At 57.4% G+C, this 21260-nt stretch overlaps 1 protein-coding gene across 2 annotated transcripts; it reads left to right on the top strand.

The window, feature by feature from the left end:
• Positions 1 to 5217: 5217 nt before the first annotated feature.
• On the top strand, positions 5218 to 20135 carry SLC38A3 (solute carrier family 38 member 3). Of its 2 annotated transcripts, XM_074403814.1 has the most exons (17): positions 5234 to 5327; positions 13149 to 13316; positions 13426 to 13577; positions 13675 to 13756; positions 13927 to 14042; positions 14659 to 14732; positions 14815 to 14907; positions 15006 to 15087; positions 16140 to 16222; positions 16312 to 16370; positions 16569 to 16733; positions 16810 to 16889; positions 17159 to 17259; positions 17482 to 17606; positions 17693 to 17837; positions 19061 to 19164; positions 19253 to 20135. In XM_074403814.1, exons 3-17 carry the CDS (start codon positions 13477 to 13479, stop codon positions 19355 to 19357), a joined length of 1515 nt encoding a protein of 504 aa, XP_074259915.1. In that variant the 5' UTR covers positions 5234 to 5327; positions 13149 to 13316; positions 13426 to 13476; the 3' UTR covers positions 19358 to 20135. The 2 variants fall into 2 exon arrangements, with proteins under 2 accessions (XP_003936692.1, XP_074259915.1); XM_003936643.4 differs by lacking the exon at positions 13149 to 13316 and having other exon boundaries at positions 5218 to 5327.
• Positions 20136 to 21260: the final 1125 nt, after the last annotated feature.

Raw genomic sequence — 21260 nt, 5'->3', positions numbered from 1 at the left:
TACGGTAGTTTTGATTTGCATTTTCCTACTACTTAGTGATGTTGAATAGCTTTTCCTGTGCTTATCAGCCATCTGTATATCTTCTTTGGAGAAATGTCTATTCAAGTTGTTTGCCCATTTTTGAATTGACTTATTTTAATGTTGTTGAATCTTAGAGGTTTTCTACATATTCTGGAGAATAATTCCTTATCAGAGATAGGATTTGCATTTTTTTTCTCATTCTATGGGTTGCCTTTTAAACTGTTTTATGTATTTTAAATGGTTAACTTTTTCCCAGAATATTAAATAGTTGAAAAACTTGAAAAAGTAGGTATGTTAAAAGTCACTTTATTTTAAGGTTAAATATTTTATTTATAACTTAAACAGAATTTCTTATAATTCTATTTTCCTGGCTTTAATGTAGACAAAAGTCACCAATAATATTTTCAAATTCGGATTTTTGAAAAAATAATTATTAAAAATTTTCATTAAGGCTGGGCACAGTAGTTCATGCCTATAATCCCAGCACTTTGGGAGGCTGAGGGGGAAGGATTACCTGAGGTCAGGAGTTCGAGACCAGCCTGGCCAACATGGTGAAACCCCATCTCTATTAAAAACAGAAAAATTAGCCAGGCGTGGTGGCACACACCTGTAGTTCCAGCTACTTGGGAGGCTGAGGCAAGCGAATTGCTGGAGGCTGGAGGCAGATTGCGGTGAGATTGTGCCAATGCACTGGGCAACAGAGGAAGACTCTGTCTCAAAAAAAATTTTTTTTCATTAAAACATGTATATAGGGGGACATATTTTTCATGGGAGCCAGTGTGAGTGTGGAGGAGGAGAGGAATGGGACTGGGGTCCCCATGAGACATAGGTTATGTCTCCGTTATCCGATAGGACCTAGGGCTGCAAGGCAAGAGGCTCAGTGACAGGGGTTGGGGTCTGAATGGTTGACCAAGCACAGGCAACGCCCCCACCAAGCTGGTATTGTGGAGGGTTGTTAGATGGGCTGAGTTTGCAGGACCAGCAGTGCTTAGGGGAGATGCCCAGGAGGCTGACTTATACTCAGTGCTGGGCAGAAAGCTGAGTGTAGGTGGCATCCTCAATGTCCAGATGGTGGGGAGCTATGAGCCTGTGGGAGGCTGGAGAGGGGAGCGTGCAGGCACCCAGGCTGAACACCGGAAGAATACTGGATGGGGCTGGAAGCCCCATGACCATGTGGGCAGTGATATCGGCGCTGCTCAGAAGCCTGGGCATCGCAGGGATTCTGGCCAGTGGTGCAAGACCCTGCTGAGTGCTGTTGGCCCGGCTGAGCCGCGGCTGTTCATCTCTACTAAGGACCCACTCCCCATGCAGTTTGCTAAAGTGAGGTGGGACATGGATAGTGACAGAGGGAGGTAGTGGGCACAGGATAGGAGGCCTTGAGGAGCTGGAAGTGTTAGGTTTGAGAGGGAGGAAGCATCAGGAGAGGTGACCTATGTTGCCTTCCCCATAGCTGCCTTGTCTTGGCAGAAAGGTCATGCGCTCCCCGGCCTTCCTGGGCAAGGAACAGAAGAGCCCCAACATGCAGGAGCTGGACCCCGCCCTCCAGGGAGTCCGTCGCACACGTGGTTCTGACCCTGGGGCCTGGGATTCAGGGCCAGTACTCCTGGATCCTGTGAGCTGGGGATGTTGCCTAGCCATGGCCAGCAAGTGTGGAGGGGCCTTGAGTGTCCCAGCCTGAAACCTGTTTGGCCCTGCTTACCACACCAGTGTAATTATACCCTAAGGAGCAGGATCAATGGGTACCTGATGCCTGATTCACAGTCCAGGGCAGAGGATCAGAGAACACTGGCCCAGAGTCAGCATAGTGGCCACACCCCAGTCTTATAGGTCGGGGGGCATTTACTGTGGGCACCTCCAGCCACCACCATCCATGACCTACAACCTCAAGGTGCCCCTGAGGGCCCCCACAGCCTTCAGCTCTGGCTCTGGCGGGACTAGCCTGGCCCGGCCACCTACCAGAGATTAGACAAGCCTGGTGGACGGTTAATGCCGCTGACGTCAGGGCCTGGCTGGGTGGCCACTGGGGGTTTAGGCCCTCCCCGCAGGCAGTAGCACAGTCCATGTGACCAGGGCTCATTAAGCCGCTTCAGTGGCCAGAGAAGCTGGGGGCCAGATCTCAGGAGAGAGGGCAGGCATGTCAGAGCTGTGGGGACCAGGCCTTAGCCATGAGGTCACCAGCTCTGGGGGCCCAGGTTGGGGAACAGCTGGGTAGGGGGATTGCCTATGTGTCCCCTCCATACTTCTACACCCTGTCTTGTGACACTAAAGCCCTGTTCATACCCAAAGAGGAGGCTTGCAGGCACCAAACTGAGCAAAGCAGAGTCAGCAGCTGGGATGTGGGTACACAGCCCTGAAGTGTGGGGGTGAGAACCACCTTTTCCTACGAGGGTTTCAAAACCCCAATCATGAGCCCAGAAGCAGCATGCTGCCCTGCACACAGCCCTCTGCCCACTAGGGCTAGCCTGACACCCATGTTCCTTGCCCTCTGGCCCAGCTGCTTTCTCCATCCAGAGTGCCCTTCCCTCCCCACCCTGGCGTGTGCCTTTCCTCCTCTTGCAGAGCAAGGAGGGCTGCTCCATCAGGCTCTCCTTGACCTGTGCCCTCCAACCTGGCAGGCGCTTTCCCATTGAGATCACCTGGAGATAGCACTTGGAGACACTCGGGCTGGGGCTGGGGCTGTGTGGGTAAGGTGGCAAGAGCAGTAAGTGTTGGACTAGCTGGCTCTTCATTGTGTCTCAGGCAGGGTTCACAGAGGTGATCTATGCGGGTGAAGAAGGACAAGTAGGAGTTTGCCAAGGAGGTGGGACAGGATAGGGAACCTTCAGCCCTGGGAAGCACGAGGGCAGAGGCACAGGAGCATGAAGGCTGGCGAGTTCTGCGAACAGCGGGAATGTGTACAGTGTGGCCAGCTGGGCTGAGGGGAGGTGGAGAGGCCTGCTGGGAGCAGGTGGGGGGATATGAGGGAGGCCAGCCAGGTGTCGGGGCAGGAGTTGCAGGGGGTCAGAGGAGTCAGAGGGCACAGATGCTGGGCTCTGGAAGGGCCCGGTTGGAGGCAAAGATGGGACAACACTGTTGGAGACAGTCTTGGGGCACTGTGTGGACAGTGTGTCAGCAGAGGTGGTGGCATGGTGAGAAGAGATGGCCTAGCTGGAGGCTGAGAGTTCATGACTAGAGAGGGAGGAGGAGAGCCAAGGGCTGTCGGGGCCCTGGAAGGAGGATCTGAGCAGTCCTGAAACCCTGAGTTCTGCTTCACAGGTCTGGCAGACCCTCTCGGGCCTGGGTTTGAGTTTGTGGTTATGGGGCAGTGGAGGTGGGGGCTGGGCTGAAGCCTGGGATAAAGCTTCCCCTATCCTCCACCCCATGAGGCTGCCCCCAACCCTGGGGTTGCTTGGATGGACATTCTCTCCAGCCTCTGGGAGAAGGCGACCAGCAGCTCTCAGAGCCACATCCTAGCTGTCCAGCTGTCCAGCCACCACAGGCTGGGCTGGGAGATTCGGCAGGTGGCGGGAAAGGCCTCTGAGCTGTGTTTGCCCTGGCTGGGGCCCAGGCCTAGCAACAACAAACAGTCAGCCCCTCCCCCAGCCTGGCCACAACTGGCCTGACCCAGGGACCCCACATCATACCCAACTCTGGGCCTCCCACAGCAGCCCAGCCCAGCCAGCCCCTGCTTCCTCCAGTCTGGATTGAGGACCCCAACACCCACATGCCAGGTGACCTTGAGCCAGCCCTGGCCCCTCCGGAACTGCCAGTAGGAGCCACCAGCCCTTGGCAAATGGCTCCTGTGAGCATCCAGGGTGTCTGCAGGTGGGAGGGTAAGAGGTGGAAGGCAGGCCTGAGGCCCTAGTCAGCACCTCTTCTATATGGCTCTGTCCCAAGGCAGAACCATCCCCTTTTGGAGGGTGGGAGTCAAGGTGAGCTCTGATCTGGGGATGGTATCAGTCCAGACCAGGAGGGAAAGGCAGCCCTTTCCCATTTTTCAGCTACCAGCAGGGCAGAAGTTCCAGTGGCTTGAGGTTTTCAAGGGTTGCCACCATCCCAATGCTTTTCTCTCTAGCCCTGCCAGCCAGAGCTGAGCCCCCTGCCTGGGCTCACAGCTTCCCTTTCACCCATTCCCCCAGCCATTGGAATGGGTGAAGGGGAAAAAAGACAGCCATTTCCGTGTGACAGAGGGAAACTGAGGTATGCCAGGGCTTGGCTGTGGTGATTCTGTGAGTCAGCAGGAGAGAATCCTGGAGTCCTGACTCCTAGCCCAGGGCAGAGGAGGGGTCGGGCATGTCCTCTAAAGGCATTCCCCCATACTGGGAAGCAGGGCAGGCATGACACAGAGAAGACCAGCTTGGATAGGAACAGCAGAGGACATGAGATTAATCGGATCAGAAGCAAGGGGCACAGCTGTTCTGGGAACCCCCCCAGTTCACCCCGAAGCTCAGTGTCTTCCCCCAGCTTCCCAGTGGCTGAACCTGGGACCTTAACACCCACCACCCGCCTCTGAGCACCAGGACCCTGTGTGGAGAGTAGGCAGGGGTGAGATAGGAGCCCCCAGCCAAGAATGGGGCCATCCTAAAACCCCTGTCCCCAGGGCACCAAATCCCAGGCCCCTTCTTGTGGGCAGGCAGACTTTGAAATAAGGACGGGGGTCATGGTCGGGGGCCCCACGTGAGGCTCAAGCTAGCCAAGCCTCGCTTTATGCCTGACCTCACTGCCCCTGCCCTCTCTGTTCCAGCCTCAGCCTCCTCTGAATATCTGGGGTGGAAACAGAATTGATACAAGAAGCCCTCCCACCCCCATCCCCACCCCACCCCTGGTTGGGAAAAGGAAAGCAGGTAGAAGAGGCATTCTGACACTCAGTGCCTGAAAGTCCCCCCATTCAAGCATCTCTCACTGAGGCTATGCACTGTCAGTCCTCTTGGCTGAAGCTTCCCTTCTGGCTTTGGGGGTTGTGGGCAGAGCGTTTCAGGGGTTAAGGTGACACCCACAGACCTCAGAGAGAATCGGCTTTGGACTGAAGCATTCCGCCCACAAGACTCAACGGAGCCCCTCCTGAAGCTCTGCTCTCCCACTTAGGGGATCCTTAGAGCGCCGGCCGCCCCTTTGCTCCCGGCCCGCCCCGGGCCCCGCCACTTCCCGACCAGCCCCTCCTCCCGCGGGCCGCCAGGGATTGGCGGGCGGGGGGCGGGCCGGGGGCGGGGCCGGGCGCCCTTCATCCCCCGTCGCTGTTGTCGCTGTTGCAGCCCTGAGTTCAGCCGGGAGCAGAGCGGACCTCACGGCCCGAGCGGAGCGCCGCGCGTGCCCAACCGTGAGGCCAGGTACCGCTTCGGGAGTTCACCCACCCGCCCAAGGGCATGGGTGGGCCGAGCCCTACTGTTCCCTCTCCTGCCCATAGCCGAACTCTGGGAAGCTCCCCTCTCCCGTCCTGACCCGGGCAGGAGAGCCAAAGCCCCGCGCGCTCCAGGCGCTGGTCTTGGGGAACCGCCAGTCGGGACTCAGCGGGGAGCTTGAGCAGGGCGCTAGGTGTACCGGGAGGGACACGTCGTCCACTTAGGCCTCTTGGCAGGACGGGGAGGTACGAAGGGTCGGCGGCACCCAGGGCTGGGACCACAGGACGTCTTGTTGGTGGCTCAGGCGGCACACCACAGGCTTCCTGAGGCAGGGCCCACAGGGGAGACTGGAGAAGGCTTGAGGGGGCACTCAAGAGGGGCCTGGACTACTCCCTGGAGCGCTGCCCCGACGGGCGCTTGACAGGCAGAGCTGCCCGGCTGGCACGCTGGGAATCCGGGTATATTTATCCCGGCTGCGTTGGAAAAGGGCTTGGGGGCAGATCGGGCCTGGCCGCCTGAGGGGCCGCGGGGTACATGCTGGTCCCAGAGCTAGTGCCATTTGCAGCAGAGCCAGCGGGCACGGCGGGCCCAGGGTGCGCGTGGCTCCCTGACCTGAGGCCAGGGCGCCCTGCGAGCTCCTCCCCACCTGGCGCAGGGTAGGGTGTAAGGCAGAGCCAGCGCAGCGCAGGGCAGAGAGAAGGAACCAAGACTTGGTTTGCAAGAGCCCGCCTCTACCCGTTTGGCCCCTTCGATTGGCCACAGCGAATGCGTGCGTTTGTTTACTCCCGGGTAGGGGGAGGCTGGGGCGGGACCTGTGGGGACCCGCCCTTTTTCCCCCACAGGGACCTGAGTCCTGAGTCTGGGTATGAGCTCCTGAACATGTCTGAGAAAGACTAAGTCAAAGGCTCTTAAGCCCTAGGGAACATCATGGAGGACATCCCACTCATGCCCATCCTTCCTTGATCCTGCCAACCCTGTCCTTTCCTCCATGACCGACTCCAGCTACGGAGCTACCCTTGGAAAAGGCCTGTGGACCCTCCACCCCTTCCTGTTCTGTAAAAGGTCTGGTATGGGGCTCATTTCCTTCTGGAAAGGAAGAAATCCTCAGGCCTCTCAGTCTGGAGGCTAGAAAGCTAAAGAGACCCAAGGATGGTTCCATTTTGAATGAGGGAAATTTGGCACAGCCATGGTACCCTTCCTGCAAGAAGCATTGCTGGCGGCAGGGACCAGGACTGGAAGAAGCCAAGCCTGGCACATCTCTGAGAGGGCTGGAATGACTGAAACCAGAAATGGGAATCTGATTTCTTGATGTTGGGAGCAGGGGGCTGAATCTCTGGGGAAGGTGGGAGTGTGTATCTCAGAATTTTGTTCTGCCTGGGTCCATAGGACCCATGTCTTCACTGGCTTCTCAAGCCACTCTTCCTCATGTGCTGGTTCTTTTGGCCCATGTCACAAATGGTCCCCACACCAGTCCAGGGCTCCAGGTTACCAGACCATGACAACTGGTTTCTCCTGTCCTTGTGCCACTGCCCTAGCAAGTAGCCTCGGAGCCCTGGACAGATGGAGAAACTGAGGCACAACAAGACTGGCTGGGTGGTTCATGGTCTCTGAGTTGGATCAGGGAAGGATTTTAAGCTGAACTGAACACACTCTGGAAGTCTGGGCTGGGTGTGAGGACAAGCAATCAGTTTGAGAGGAAAACACGTTTGGAGGGACATGGCTCGGGGTGGGCCACCAGGGAGCCCAGTTTTGGCATCTCTGTGGACAGAAAGCTGAGGTGGAATGCACAGTCTATAGTACAAGTGGGACCCGGTGGGAGAATATTCTAGTGCAGACATGGCCAGGGACCAGGCCTCACTTGGAGCAGGTAAGAGGGCTTGCAAGGGCCTCAAATGCATTCCATTCATTTATTTTTTTGTTTTGTTTTTTTCATTTTTTGACATGGGGTCTCACTCTGTTGCCCAGGCTGGAGTGCAGTGGCACAATCTCGTCTCACTGCAACCTCTGCCTCCCAGGCTCAAGCAATTCTCCCATCTCAGCTTTCTGAGTAGCTGGGAACTTAGGTGTGCAACACCAATCCTGGATAATTTTTTTTGTATTTTTGGTAGAGACAGGGTTTCACCATGTTGTCCAGACTGGTCTCAGACCCCTGAGTTCAAGCAGTCTGCCTGCCTTGGCCTCCCAAAGTGCTGGAATTACAAGTGTAAGCCACGGTGCCCAGCCATTCCATTCATTTAACATTTGCTGAGCACCTACTGTGCGCCCTGTGTACGCTGTCTAGTGAGTGAAGGGTAGGCCTTTGACTCTGGGTGGTAGGACAGACATAGAAGAACAGGGTGGGGCTCCAGAGGACCAGGCGGGGCTTCTGGGGGCCAAAGGGAAGGACCAGCTGCTGGGGCAGGAGGGGCTTTCCGGCCAGTGGCCTGGGGTGGCTTGGTTTTGAATTTCCGCTCCGCGGGCCACGTCCTGTACACAGCCTCCCAGCCAGCACGTCTGCACACGTGCAGGGCTGCTAAGAATGGGGGTCACTCCGACTGTCCATCATCTTTTTCATTGCTCAGGTAGACAAGTCCCGTGTGCTGGAGCTTTCCAGTTGGGCCTGGCTTTGTGGTCCTAGTGGGCTCAGCCCCACCTTCTGGGTGTTATAGCAGCTGGGAGTAGGGGCATAACCTGCTCTGTGGGGACCTGGAGGCGCAGCAGCAGCCTTTTTGTGGGGTCCTCCAGGGCTCTGCCTGGCCATCTCTGCAGTGCCCATTGGGCCCACTGCCCCCTCACCTGGACCCCCTGGCTCCTTCTCCCCTTCTCCCTCTTTCTGGGGCTCTCTTTTTCTTCAGCTGTCTCTTTTTTATTTTTTATTTTTGAGACAGGGTCTTGCTCTGTCTCCCAGGCTGAGGTCCAGTGGCGCAATCTTGGCTTACTGCAGCTTCTGCCTCCCAGGTTCAAGCGATTCTCCTCCCTCAGCCTCCTGAGTAGCTGGGATTACAGGCACCCACTACAATGCTCAGCTAATTTTTGTATTTTTAGTAGAGATGGGGTTTCACAATGTTGGCCAGGCTGGTCTTGAACTCCTGGCCTCGGGTGATCCACCCACCTCAGCCTCCCAAAGTGGTGGGATTACAGGCGTGAGCCACCACGCCCGGCCTTGCAGCTGTCTCTTCCTCCATTTGGCCATCTCTGACTGGGCACTCACCCTGTTCCTCACCTCCCTGGTTGTCTCTGTAGCTCTCTGTGTCCCTGTCTGAATGCCTGTCTGCCTATCTGCATCTGACTTTTGTCTGTGTGTTTTTCTGTCTGTCCCTCTGTGTGCATCTGCATTTCCCTGTCTCCCTGGGCCTCTGCGTCTCTGTCTGTCTGTCTGTCTCTCTGTATGGATCAGTATGCATGGACACACGGAGCTAATGTTTTCTCTCCCTGTTCGCTCCCTGTCTATCTCTCTTCCCACCCACTGCCTCTTCTTCCTGATGTTGGATGTCACCCCTCCTCCAGGCCGACCTTGACTTTAGCCCCCCATCGGACTCTCTGACAAGTCCAGAACTGCCTGAGGCCTGTGCTCCAGCTTTCTTTGGGGCCAGAAGTCCGGCTGTCCAAATATTTGGTCTCCTCCAGGGAATTCCGGGTCAGCAGGGAAGAGAATGGGCTGGCTGGCGCAGGGTCTCCCCTGCCCCTGGGGGGCCACAGTCACGTGATGTCCTGTCCTTTGCCTCAGCTGGGCCTCAGGCTGCACGTCCTTCTCAGCAGGCTGGCAATGGGGAAGGTGGGGGCTGCTGCTGCTCTAGCCCACTTGTGAACCAAGAGCTTCTGGCTACAACCTCTAGCAGGGGCAGCCTGAGCAAGGAGGGTCCAGGGCTGGGTGGGAAGGGAGGCCGAGGTGCCTAAGGTTAGGCCCAACTACAAGTATCTGTTAGAAAATGTACCCAGCCACAGGAAAGTCTACCTTCCGGCCCCAGCTGGGCCTCTCAGATCCTCCTAGACACCTCCGGATGCCCAGAACACAGACATAGACCTGAGATCCCAGGGCCAGGGAGCTGAGGGATGAGGGATTGACGTGGCCAGTAGATCAGTTCTCTGGGCCACCTGGCTTCCCCTGGATGTGCCCCCTTCTGCATGTCACCTCTTCAGTATTAGCCCAGTGTTGTCCACACACTGGCCACTTGCATTGTTGTGTTGTTGAGGAGGATGTGGCAGATGGCGGACTGGAATCTACCGGGATCAAAATCTAGAGACGTGGGTCTGGAGGAGGGTAAAATGTGTCTTTTCCCTGTTCTAACACCCTCCTCCCACTTGCTCTGTCCATAGACCCCTGACCCCAGCAATCAGATACCACTGATTCCTGTGGCTGTGCCCTGAGAACATACAGTCCAAATGTCTCCATTGGATCTGGTTTCCTCCCTTACTAACGGCTTGTCCTTGGAGAGGGGATCTTCCCTCTGAAGCCTGGAGGAGCAGGTGGACAGAGGGGTAGCTGTCCAGTTGGGTACCAGACTTAGGAGGTGGGCACCCTGTCTCAGCCAAGGAAGGGAGTGGTAAAAATGAGCTGAGCTGGAACTGGGGGCAGCCCTCACCCCTGAGCCCCCAGGGATAATCACGATGGACCCTTAAGCCAGGCCAGCTGTCTCTCCTCTAGATCTTGGCTAAGGTTAGAAAGCCTGGGTCTTAGCAGTAAGCTCCAGGGGGTCTCTGCCTCCGCTGGTGCAAGTGGCCACCAAGGAAAGAAGAGTGTGAAGGCCTCCCTGTCACCAGCTCACTACTGCGGACCCAGACCCATTTATGTTCCTGAGCATGGGGAAGGAAAGGTATGCTCAGAATCCTGGGAACTCCAAGGAACTTGAACCCTGGACAGAGAGCTGTGCTTCCTATAGCTGCTTGCATCAGCAGTCCTGAAGTGTCCTGGATTCCTGGGCCTCAAAATCTTTAATTAGCCAAACTCAACACCCACCGAGGTGTGCCTGATGAATTCTCACCCAGTGATGTGCGCGTGGGTGGGTGTTACCTACTGCACCACCCCTGTGGCTCCTGGCCCCTCCTGGCCCTTATCTCCCAGGAAAGCAAATAGGTCCCAGGGCAATGGCCTAGGCCGTTGATTTACTGCCCAGACTCACGCTACATCCATGAAAGATGCCATTTTGATGACCTGCCCAAGGTCACTATGATCTCCCCATCCTATCGCCTGGCTACTCTCTGAGCATCCATGGCCTACCCTGGGCAGGAAGTCCTTGGGGAGGCTCCTCACTCATCCCCAGCTTTGGCCAAGCCTCATGGGACCCCATAGAGGACGGCGGTGGAGGGAAACACTGAGGTTCTGAGTGGAGGAGTACCCTGCCCCTAGTCACATGGTGAGGCAGGGCCAAGCCCAGTACTAGAGGAGCTACTCTGGGCTTCCACCACAGGGGATCAGGCTCTGCTGGCAGGCTTTTTTATGCGGGGGCAGTTCTCAGAGTTTACCCTGACTCCCTGATACAAAGGAGCCTGGGAGGCCATGGGCCAAGGGGTAGGAGCTGTCAGAAATGGGCCGGCAGCCTCAGGGAATGGCTAGGGGCTGCATGCCAGGCTAACACTAATCCTCACCCTGGCCCCTCAGCCCTCCTCCCTGCCCTGGACCGAAGTCCAGACTCCTAGACCTGGCCTTTACGGCTCTATCAGGTTTGTCTGTAGCCACAGAACCTTCCTTCCATCTTCACAGCCTGCCTTGTACTGCACCCCAGGGCCTCTGCCTATGCTGTGCTCTCTGCCTGGTGCACTCTTTCCTGTGTGACGCCCCAGGGTGCCTACTGGAATTTTAGGATTGGCTTCATCACCTCCTTCAGGAAGTCTTCCTTGAGGCTCCCTGTCCTCTTTTTTGAGGCCCAGCACTCTGTGGCTCACACTTAGTTGCAGCAGGAGCCATAGGGTAGTGATGAGGGTACTATTTGGGGGATTTGTCTCTTCCAGGCTGGAGGTCACTTGAGGAGAGATATTCTATATCCCTTCTGGGATGTCAGGCCCCAGCCCAAGACCCAGAAATGACTGGTCATGATTGAGTAATAGCCACCAGGCCCCAAGGGTCTAGGCCCAGCTCCTGCAGGGGAGATGGGGAACCTGGAGCTCAGACCTCAGACACCTCCTTCGGCCCATGCCACGGACTGTGGTCTCCCTGGAGGCAGCGCCTGGCTGCTAAGGAAGGATATTAGGGCGGAGAAGGGTGCTTTGTCCAGGTTGCCAGGTCAGCACACTCTGAGGGCCTGTCCCAGCCTGCCCAGGGTAGGGGGCCGAGACAGGGCAGCCCCAGCTGAACGAGGGGTGGAGCGGGGGGACTCTGGAGTAGCTCTGGATGCCAGCACCGGCATCTCCATACCCAGCTGGGACCTTGGAGGGATGCTGATGGCAAGGCTTAGGGCAGGGGCATGAGGACAGGCAGATCTAGGGAACTCTGGGAACGGGGAGAGGATTCAAGAAATGATGCTAACATTGTTTTGGTCCTGAGTGGGTGGGGCTTGGAGGAGAGGAGGTAGGACACTGGCATCAGAAGGAGAGGCAGGTTTGGGGGATGCAGGAGTGCAAGTATGGGATCTCCAGGGCCCAGGTGCCAAAATCTGAACTCTGGCCTGGGGCTGCCTGGGACAATGCAGGGAGGGAGTCCTCTGACCAGAGAGGCCAGAGGCTGCTATGACCTCTGCTGCCTCTGGGGACACCAGGCCTGAGGTCTGAGCCCAGCCTCTCCTGTTCACCCCCAGCCTTGAGTGCCACTTTTGAGTTCCCCAGTGCTCCAGATTCAAGGGCAGACCTGAGACCATCAGGGGCCAGAGTAGGGATGGGGGATTCAGGGCAGAATTCAGGGTTTCCCAGCAGAGAGAGCACCAAAGCTTCAGGACCTGGCTCTGCCTGTCCTGCCTGGCAGGGCTGCCCGCTCCCTGGTCTCCACTCTGGCCTCATCTCTCCTGCTGGCCAGGCTGGCCTTCGGGGTGTCCTTACGGAACCTGGGGGCACTATGCCCAGCCACCTCTGGTATGAAGTAGGCAATTCCTGGACCCAGTGATGGGAGAGGGGCCAGTAAGTTGTCTGGGCAGTGGGCAGGGGTGGTGGGGGAAGGGGAGCTGGTTCCTTTGAGGCCCAGCAGAGCCAAGCACTGAAAGAAGAGAAAGGAGACTGATCTGGTAACCCAGGCTCCTCTACAGCTGGCCAAGGGCCTGAGCTCCTGGCCTGGGGCCCTAGGAAACGGGGGTCTGTTCAGAGGGTCCACTCCTGGACAGTGGGCCCCTGAGGGTTGGTAGGGGGTTCCCTGCCTGGCAGTGGAGGAAAGACTTGGAAGAAAACATGGCCCTGAGGCCAGGAGTGTGTGGAGGGTGAAGCATGTGTGGCACAGAGAACCGGCCCTGGAGCACCCATTTCCTGGAAGGCCCCCCGAGGGCCCTTTGCCACAGCCAGGCGGGAAGGGCCCAGGTGTCCAGCCACCCAGCACCGCCTCAGGCATCCTGGCTCCGGGGAGGGGTGACAGCCTCTGCGCCTGCCGTTCCCAGCGCCAGCTCTTAGCCCACAGAGGGTTCTTTGTTCTGGCTGCCAGCAGTGCCCGCCGGACAGCTGGGAACAGGGCCCATAGCCCTCACCCTCTCCCGAGGCCTCCAGCCATCGGGCAGTGCCATTCTAGGTTGGCCAGGAGGTCCCTGGACACGGGGCCAGTGTAGGAAACCATCTCCCAGTACTAATGTCAAGGAGGGGAAGTCTGTCCTGGGTACATACCCAGAGTGAAGTCTGGGGGCCTGAGACTGAACATCTGGGGATGCTGGTGCCACTGGGCTCTGAACTTGGGTCATCCAGATGACGCTCACTTCACAGATGGTGAAACCGAGACGCCAAGGTCTTGCCTGGACTGGTGTGCATGTAAGAGGTGCATTGTGTACTGGCTAGTGTGTCCCATCAGAACGTCCTGGGAACTCAGGTGTCCAACCTGGACTCCCCCAATGGCAGATCTCAGGGAGGCAGCAGGCAGAGTTGCATGTGTGGGTATGTCCCAAGTGGGCTGGAGGCGTGCTATGGCTGCAGGCCTCATGTGGGAGGCTGGGCCATAGGCCCAAGTAATGGGGCTAACCAGAGGGACCTGGCTGCTCTGCAGACGTCTGACTGTTGGTGTGAGACCAGTGCTCCTGGTGGTGTGCCCTGAGCCATGGAGGCGCCTTTGCAGACAGAGATGGTGGAACTAGTGCCCAACGGGAAACACTCAGAGGGGCTGCTCCCAGTCATCACCCCCATGGCATGCAACCAGAGGTGAGTACAAGAGGGACCCAGTGGTGGCTCAAGACAGGGCAGGGGTAACAGAGCAAAGGGCTAGAGCAGAGCCACCCACCCTGACCTGTGCCTGCAGGGTCGAGGACCCCACACGGAGCTGTATTGAGGGCAAGAGTTTCCTACAGAAAAGTCCCAGCAAGGAGCCAACCTTCACCGACGTGAGTGGGGCAGCAATGGGTTGTAGGGGGACACTGTGGGGTGCTTAGATGCAGTAATGAAGTGGTCTCTGGCAGCAGTGGGAGGCTGAGGGACAGTCAGGGGACACCACGATACCCCTGTGCCTTGCTGACTCCTCCCACCCCTCCCCATCCCACTCTGGTGCCTGCAGTTTGAGGGGAAGACATCGTTCGGGATGTCAGTGTTCAACCTCAGCAACGCCATCATGGGCAGCGGCATCCTGGGACTCGCCTATGCCATGGCCAATACGGGCATTATCCTTTTCCTGTGAGTGCCCTCAGAGAACCTTCTAAAGATAGGGGCCCTAAGCAAGCCACCGACCATGACCTCCTGGGACCTGCCAGTTCCCTGTCCCAGTGCTCAGGCTGCAATGGGTGGGCACTTCTTATACTAACAAACCACGGCTGAAAAAAATCTCTACAGCCAAACAAATATACCTCACTGCCCAGTAAACCCACTGAGGTCACAACACAGGCTGGCCTTACAGGCCAGAGACTGTCCTTCTGTCACCTTACACGTGATGGCCAAGCCCCACAGCCAGGCCTTGTGTGGGCACACGTGTCCTTTGCCTGGGGGCTCTGCCCTGAAGCCAGGATGGAAAACATGTTTGTTCCAAGGACTTGAGAGAAGGAGGTGCTTAGAGGGCAGTCACAGGGGCACTCTTGACTCACAGGGTGCCTTCTGGGGTGTGTCCCACACTGGATCAAACGAGGTGGTGTTCATCACCCCTGGGGCCTGCTGAGCTTGCATCCATACCTGTTGGGAGTCCACATACCCAGGTCACAGACCCTCCACCCCCCAGCCTCCCAGAGCCCCTCACTCTCTGTCAGCAAGGGGAGCCCCAGGTGGCCTCTTTTTCTTTCATCTTCCCATGTGCCCCCAGGTTCCTGTTGACAGCTGTCGCCTTGCTCTCCAGCTACTCCATCCACCTGCTACTCAAGTCCTCAGGGGTCGTGGGTGAGTTTCACGCCAGCCTGGAATGGGTGGGAGCTGGTGGGTAAACGGGCAAACTCCTGACTTCTTGACCCTGCTCCCATAGGCATCCGTGCCTATGAGCAGCTGGGCTACCGTGCCTTTGGAACCCCAGGAAAGTTGGCAGCGGCCTTGGCCATCACACTGCAGAACATCGGAGGTGAGAGCAGTGGGCAGGGGCAGGCAGTTAGTGAGTGGACAGCTCCAAAAGCTAGCTGGTTGGGCTGATCCCAGCGCCTGCCTGCCCTCTCCCCACAGCCATGTCCAGCTATCTGTACATCATCAAGTCTGAGCTGCCACTTGTCATACAGACTTTCCTGAATCTGGAGGAGAAAACCTCGTGAGCCCTGGGGTGGGGAGGGGAGGGGTGAGGTGCAGTGAGGAGGGGTGGGGTGGGCTGGGGCTGGGTGAGGGTGGGGGGCCCAGGCGTGGCTAGTTGGAGAGACAAGACAGAGCAGACAAGTGGCTGCTGGAGGGGGAGTTGCCAGCAGAGCCAGCATTCAGTCCACACTCACTTGGGAAGCACCTAGGGGTCCCCCTGCCTCCGGAAGGGACATGTGCAGCTGAGGAAGTCAGGCCCCTCCTCACCCCGGACTCAGAGTGTGAGCGTGGAAGTCTTAGGCTTAGCTCTAAGCACCTACTATTCCTGACCATGGGGTTGCCCTCCCACCAAGAGATTAAGCCCAGGTGTCCCAGTTGCCTATCACTTTAGCCAGCATTGACTGGGCATCAAACATATTTTGTGGGACAGAAGAGACACAGCCAGGCCCTGCTCTTGACATCCCCCGCCCCTCGAGCAACCAAAGGGACTGGGAGGTTGAGAGCAGCTCTGGAAAGAGGGAGAACTGGTATTCTGGCCCTGGGCCTTTCCCAAGAAGTTGGCTTCAGGGCCTGCCTTTAAGGACGGTCCTGGCCCTTATCCCCTTGTTCCCTTGTGCCCCCTATCCATTCCTGGTGGGCAGAGGAGGGGGCAGGATGAGGCAAGGCCCAGATGCCAGAAGGAACCGCAAGGGGCTCCGGTTATTGCAAGCGCCTGGAACTCCTGTGGAAAACACCACCTCCCTCTAGAGCCAGCTCCCTTTCTCCCACACACCTCCCTCCAAAGGCTGGGCCCAGGCCTGTGTGTCCTGAGAGAAGCAACAGCAGTACCTATAATCGAGAAGGTCTCAAGCATGAGCTGTGTGCCAGGCTGGAACCTTAGTTCTCACATCATCCTGAAGGAGAGTGCCGAGGGCACACCCATTTTGCAGATGGGGAAAGTAAGACTCAGAGCTGTTGACATTCTTCAGATGTCACTCAGTGGCACCACTGGTGACTCCAGCAGAGGGAGGCAGGAGCCCCATCCCAGGCTGAATGGATTCTGACCCTGGCTTCCCACTGCCGTCCCTGCAGGGACTGGTACATGAATGGGAACTACCTGGTGATCCTTGTCTCTGTCATTGTCATCCTGCCCCTGGCACTGATGCGGCAGCTTGGTGAGTGTGGCAGGGTCAGGGCCTTGGAGGGGATGTTGGAGGCGCACACGGGAGGACCCCCGATCTCACAGTGCCCCTCCACTCTGCAGGCTACCTGGGCTACTCCAGTGGCTTCTCTCTCAGCTGCATGGTGTTCTTCCTAATTGCAGTGAGTCACCCCTCCATGTTAACCGAGAAAGGGGGTGGCGGGTCTCCCAGGGGAGTTCCCTGTCAGCAGGAGGGGGCAGGTCTCTTTGGGAAGCCTGGGCCAGAAGGCAGTTCCACCAGTCCTGATCTAGATGTGGCTTCATGGTGACTTCCCAGGCAGCCTGCCTGGCTCCGACACCCTCATCCCTCCCCACTCCAGGTCATCTACAAAAAGTTCCACGTGCCCTGCCCACTGCCCCCCAACTTCAGCAACACCACGGGCAACTTCAGCCATGTGGAGGTCATGGAGGAGAAGGTGCAGCTGCAGGTCGAGCCTGAGGCTGCAGCCTTCTGCACCCCCAGCTACTTCACACTCAACTCACAGGTTCCAACAGGCCAGGGCGGGGTGGGGGCCTGGTGACAGTGGGGGACTGCCTTGACACAGCCCCGTGTTTCCCCAGACAGCATACACCATCCCTATCATGGCCTTCGCCTTTGTCTGCCACCCCGAGGTGCTGCCCATCTATACCGAGCTCAAGGAGTAGGTGTCTGGCTGGGAGCAGGGGCAAGGCTGCCGTGAGCTGGTCTGGGGAGAATGGATGTGGTCCTAAATGTAGGGGGGTGGGGTGATGGAAGCCAAGTCACTTTATCTAAGATCTTGTGGCAGCCATGAGAGGCAATTAGGGGCAAGAAAGAGACTCCATTGGCTGCTAAATGGTGAAAGTATGGTGCCAGAGAGACCTGGGGGCACATGGGGTCTCCCAATGTGACCCAGCTTGTCACCAACACCTGTCCCCCACTTCCCCACAGCCCTTCTAAGAAGAAGATGCAGCACATCTCCAACCTGTCCATCGCCGTCATGTATGTCATGTACTTCCTGGCTGCCCTCTTCGGCTACCTCTCCTTCTACGGTATGGCTGCACAGATGGGCAGAGGCTGAGGCCAGGCTAGGGGGAAGGGGCTGGTTATGGCCATGGTGCCCTGCATACCGAGGTGTGTGGTGCCTGTCTGTGCCCTGCCATGGTGGAGATGAGTCTGCACGCCAATCCCCACAGGGTCAGGGTCCCCCAGGCAGCTCAGATCCCACCTCCTTCCTGGGGCCACCTGCTGACCACCCTCCCTGCCTGCCACAGACGGGGTGGAGTCGGAGCTGCTGCACACCTACAGCAAGGTGGACCCGTTCGACGTGCTGATCCTGTGCGTGCGCGTGGCCGTGCTGACAGCAGTCACGCTCACAGTGCCCATCGTTCTGTTCCCGGTGAGCTGGTGGGCAGATGGCCAGACCAGTGGCGGGAGGGACTGTTGGGGACAACAGGCTGATGATTCTTCCAACCTGTCCCCCAGGTGCGCCGCGCCATCCAGCAGATGCTATTTCCAAACCAGGAGTTCAGCTGGCTGCGGCACGTGGTCATTGCCTTTAGCCTGCTCACTTGTATCAACCTGCTGGTCATCTTTGCTCCCAACATCCTGGGCATCTTTGGAGTCATTGGTGAGGGTCTGGCCCTGCTATGGACATAGGGTGTTCCCCAGAGAAGTTCACCTCTGCAAATCCTAGCAGATCCTGAGCTTACACCTATATTAACTGCAGTGGCCCATGTGCACAGTTTGGTCTCCCACCTGAGCTTTTGTCCGTAGGCGATTCTAATCCCTCTTCAGGGCTCAGAACCACTGAGTTAGTCCTCCTTCCTGGAGTACAGGGGTGGACTCCAGGATTAGAGTCCTCCCCGAAGGAGCTGACTGGGTCTTATCCACATTTCACATGTGAGGAAACTAAAGTTCAGAGTGGCTAAAGGAGCAGCAGAGCCACACAGCTGGTGAATAGGAGCCTAGAGCTTGATTCAGCCCCAGGACGCTGTATCCACTGCCTCAGTCCAGATGGGGCTCTCAGTTGGTAGAGCAGACAATTCTGAAATATCTTTGGGGTGACCCAACTCAGAGGACTAACAAACTCTGCCAGGACTGACAGACCTGGGGATTCAGTATCATGGATATCACAGACAGTACTCTTGGTTCTCTATGTCTGATATCCAACCCAAAATGCATTAAGCAGAAAGGAATCCACTGGCTCAGATAACAGAGAAGCCTTAGCCGGGCGCGGTGGCTCAAGCCTGTAATCCCAGCACTTTGGGAGGCCAAGGCGGGTGGATCACGAGGTCGAGAGATCGAGACCATCCTGGTCAACATGGTGAAACCCCGTCTCTACTAAAAATACAAAAAATTAGCTGGGCGTGGTGGCGCGTGCCTGTAATCCCAGCTACTCAGGAGGCTGAGGCAGGAGAATTGCCTGAGCCCAGGAGGCGGAGGTTGCAGTGAGCCGAGATCGCGCCATTGCACTCCAGCCTGGGTAACAAGAGCGAAACTCCGTCTCAAAAAAAAAACAAAAAAAAACAGAGAAGCCTTCAAGTATAGCTGTATCCTGGAGCCCAATACCCTTAAGCCCTCATCTCTCTCCATCTCTTGACTTGCCTTTCCTCATTGCTAGCTTCATTGGCTGACATTCTTCTGACACCGACATTAACAGCCTTCCATCCTTGTGGATGGAGATCTAGGGGGAGAGGCTGGTGGGCTTCCCAGAATCAAGCAGAACTCTCCAATGGTCTCAACATGAAACTCCCTGAACAAGGAATGTCTGATCTCGTTGAAGAGTCCACCCTCGAACCTTAGTCAGTAGGTGAATATGAGCCAGCAGTGGCCATGTCTTGTTCTTTGCAGGTGCCACATCTGCCCCGTGCCTCATCTTCATCTTCCCTGCCATCTTCTACTTCCGAATCATGCCCACGGAGAAGGAGCCTGCAAGATCCACCCCCAAAATCTTGGTGCGAGGGGCCTGGAGGCCAGTGGACTGGTATGGGGCTGAGGGAGCTGCCCTGACCTCGGACCTGACCCTGACTTCTGATCCTGCAGGCCCTGTGTTTTGCCGTGCTTGGCTTCTTGCTGATGACCATGAGCTTGAGCTTCATCATCATTGACTGGGCCTCAGGGACCAGCCGGCATGGAGGAAACCACTAGGATGACCCTCATCCTGTTCTGTCTACTCACCCCAGCAGCCCTGCCCAGACTCTCCAGCTCCTGCTCCCAACCAGTGGCCAGTCAGGGGAGGAGAAAGACGCGATTAACACCGTGGCATTCAGCCAGGCCCCATGTCCTTCTGTGGAAGGTTTTTGTTCAAGAGCCAGGACCAAGGCCTTTGGGCCACTACCCCGCTGGGCTCCAGAGCTGTAGGGTCTTCCTGAACTGGGAGCAGGGTGGGGCTGTCACCTTAGATCCTGCCCAATCCCCTCATTCCCTCCTTGTACAGATGCATACACTGGGGCTCAGCAGCTGCCTCCTGAGGGGACACAGCCTGTAGGGACAAACAGAGCTGGGATCCGGCCTGCGGCCATCCCCCTACCCTGCTGCTAGACCTCGATCTGCTTCCTCGGGCCTCATCTCCCCCAGCCCACTTGTTTTCCCCCCTTTTCAGACACTTGGGCCCTTAGATACTCTTCTCCCATCCCCTACACAGGATGATACCCTCCCATACCCCATAGCTGGGGCCAGCAGGTTCTGCTGAGAGTGGGCTGGTGTAGGTACCCCCAAGAGACCCCTGCCTTGTCCCTTCACCAGTCCTGGGGAGGCTGGGACTCCCCCTGCCACAAGCCTGGGCCATAGCTCACATTCCATTGCTGAGAGAAGAGAGAGGCCGAGACCCAGAGTGGCCTGCCCCCGGGAGCCAAAGACCCCAGTGGCCACACTGGGACAGGGTAGGGAGGCTGGCAGCCCTCTTTTATAAATATTATACATAAGACTAGCTGTGTTTTATATTCTTGGTCTCCATGGTCCCTGAATTCCTGGAAAGTAAGGCAGGGGCCAGAACATGGACAGTGACGGAGGCCCCCCATCTTGTCTGGGATGAGGGTGGGAATAGGGCAAGTCCACCACTCACCCCACCCCCTGCCTCCCAAACTAACCAGTGGCACACTCAGACCCAGCTCTGGGCCTGGGCCAGACTCAGCACAGACCTGCTTTCTCACGGGGTGAGGTGGGGAAGAATTAATGAGGCCCCAGGAAGTGGGACAGAGAGAGGCCTCCGGAAGGAGGCAACGTGAGGTGCATCCCCAGCAGCTTCAGAGAAGGTCTGAGCTGGGGGCAGCTGAGCCCTGAGAGAGTCCTAGGAAGGGCCCCCTGCCCTCCCCTGGCTCCCAGGCTGCCATTTCTACTCTCTGTTCATGCCCTGAGTCTGGGGACAAAAGTCCAGGAATCCTGTGCCCTGTTGGGCTGATCTTTTTATTAACAGTAAAATGTACTAAGAATAAAGGGAGATAGCAGTCCCTGTGTGAGGAGCCCCAAATGGCAAAGGGAGGCAGGAGTCCAAGGTAGGGCAAGGGCTGCAAGGAGGCAGGACAGCCCCAGGTGCCCTGGTCACAGTGGGACTGGGAAGCTGCCCACTGCCTTGGGCAGGACTGAACCAGCTGGGATCCAGTGGGATGGAGCTGCCCAGGCCTTGGCACCAAATCCTCATTAGGAGAGACCCTGAACCAGGCTAGGCCACCGGGGAAAGGGCAGCAGGAAAGATCCAGTTTGAATTTGCAAGGCAGCTGCCAGCTCGGGAAAACCCTGAAGAAAGAACTTCCTCAAGCTGGTGGCTGCTAGGCCCACAGCAGTGCCAGCTGAGCAGAGGGGAGCTTCCTGAGTCCTGTTCCCAACAGGCCCAGGCGCCTGACTCTAGTCTGGGGACTCACCCAGGAGCCCTATGGCCCCAGGAAAGAGCTGGACATTGGCCTAGAGGTGGATACAGCGCAGGGTGTTCTGATGAGAGGGGCTGCCATCTAGAGGTCTCAATGGGGCCATAGCGCTGCCTGGAACCCTTGGCTCTTGGGCACTGGGGGCAATAACAGGCAAGTCCATCCTGCAGGCAGACCCAGGGGTCTTT

Source organism: Saimiri boliviensis, chromosome 8, assembly GCF_048565385.1.
Source record: "Saimiri boliviensis isolate mSaiBol1 chromosome 8, mSaiBol1.pri, whole genome shotgun sequence".
Lineage (NCBI taxonomy): Eukaryota > Metazoa > Chordata > Mammalia > Primates > Cebidae > Saimiri > Saimiri boliviensis.
This window is presented reverse-complemented; position numbering and strand designations above follow the sequence as displayed.

Coding starts and splice junctions, on each gene's coding strand:
- SLC38A3 (XM_003936643.4), top strand. CDS start 13,477: ATGGAGGCGCCTTTGCAGACAGAGATGGTGGAACTAGTGCCCAACGGG. Junction 14,733..14,814: donor CAAGTCCTCAGGGGTCGTGG/GTGAGTTTCACG, acceptor CTGCTCCCATAG/GCATCCGTGCCTATGAGCAG. Junction 14,908..15,005: donor CACACTGCAGAACATCGGAG/GTGAGAGCAGTG, acceptor CTCTCCCCACAG/CCATGTCCAGCTATCTGTAC.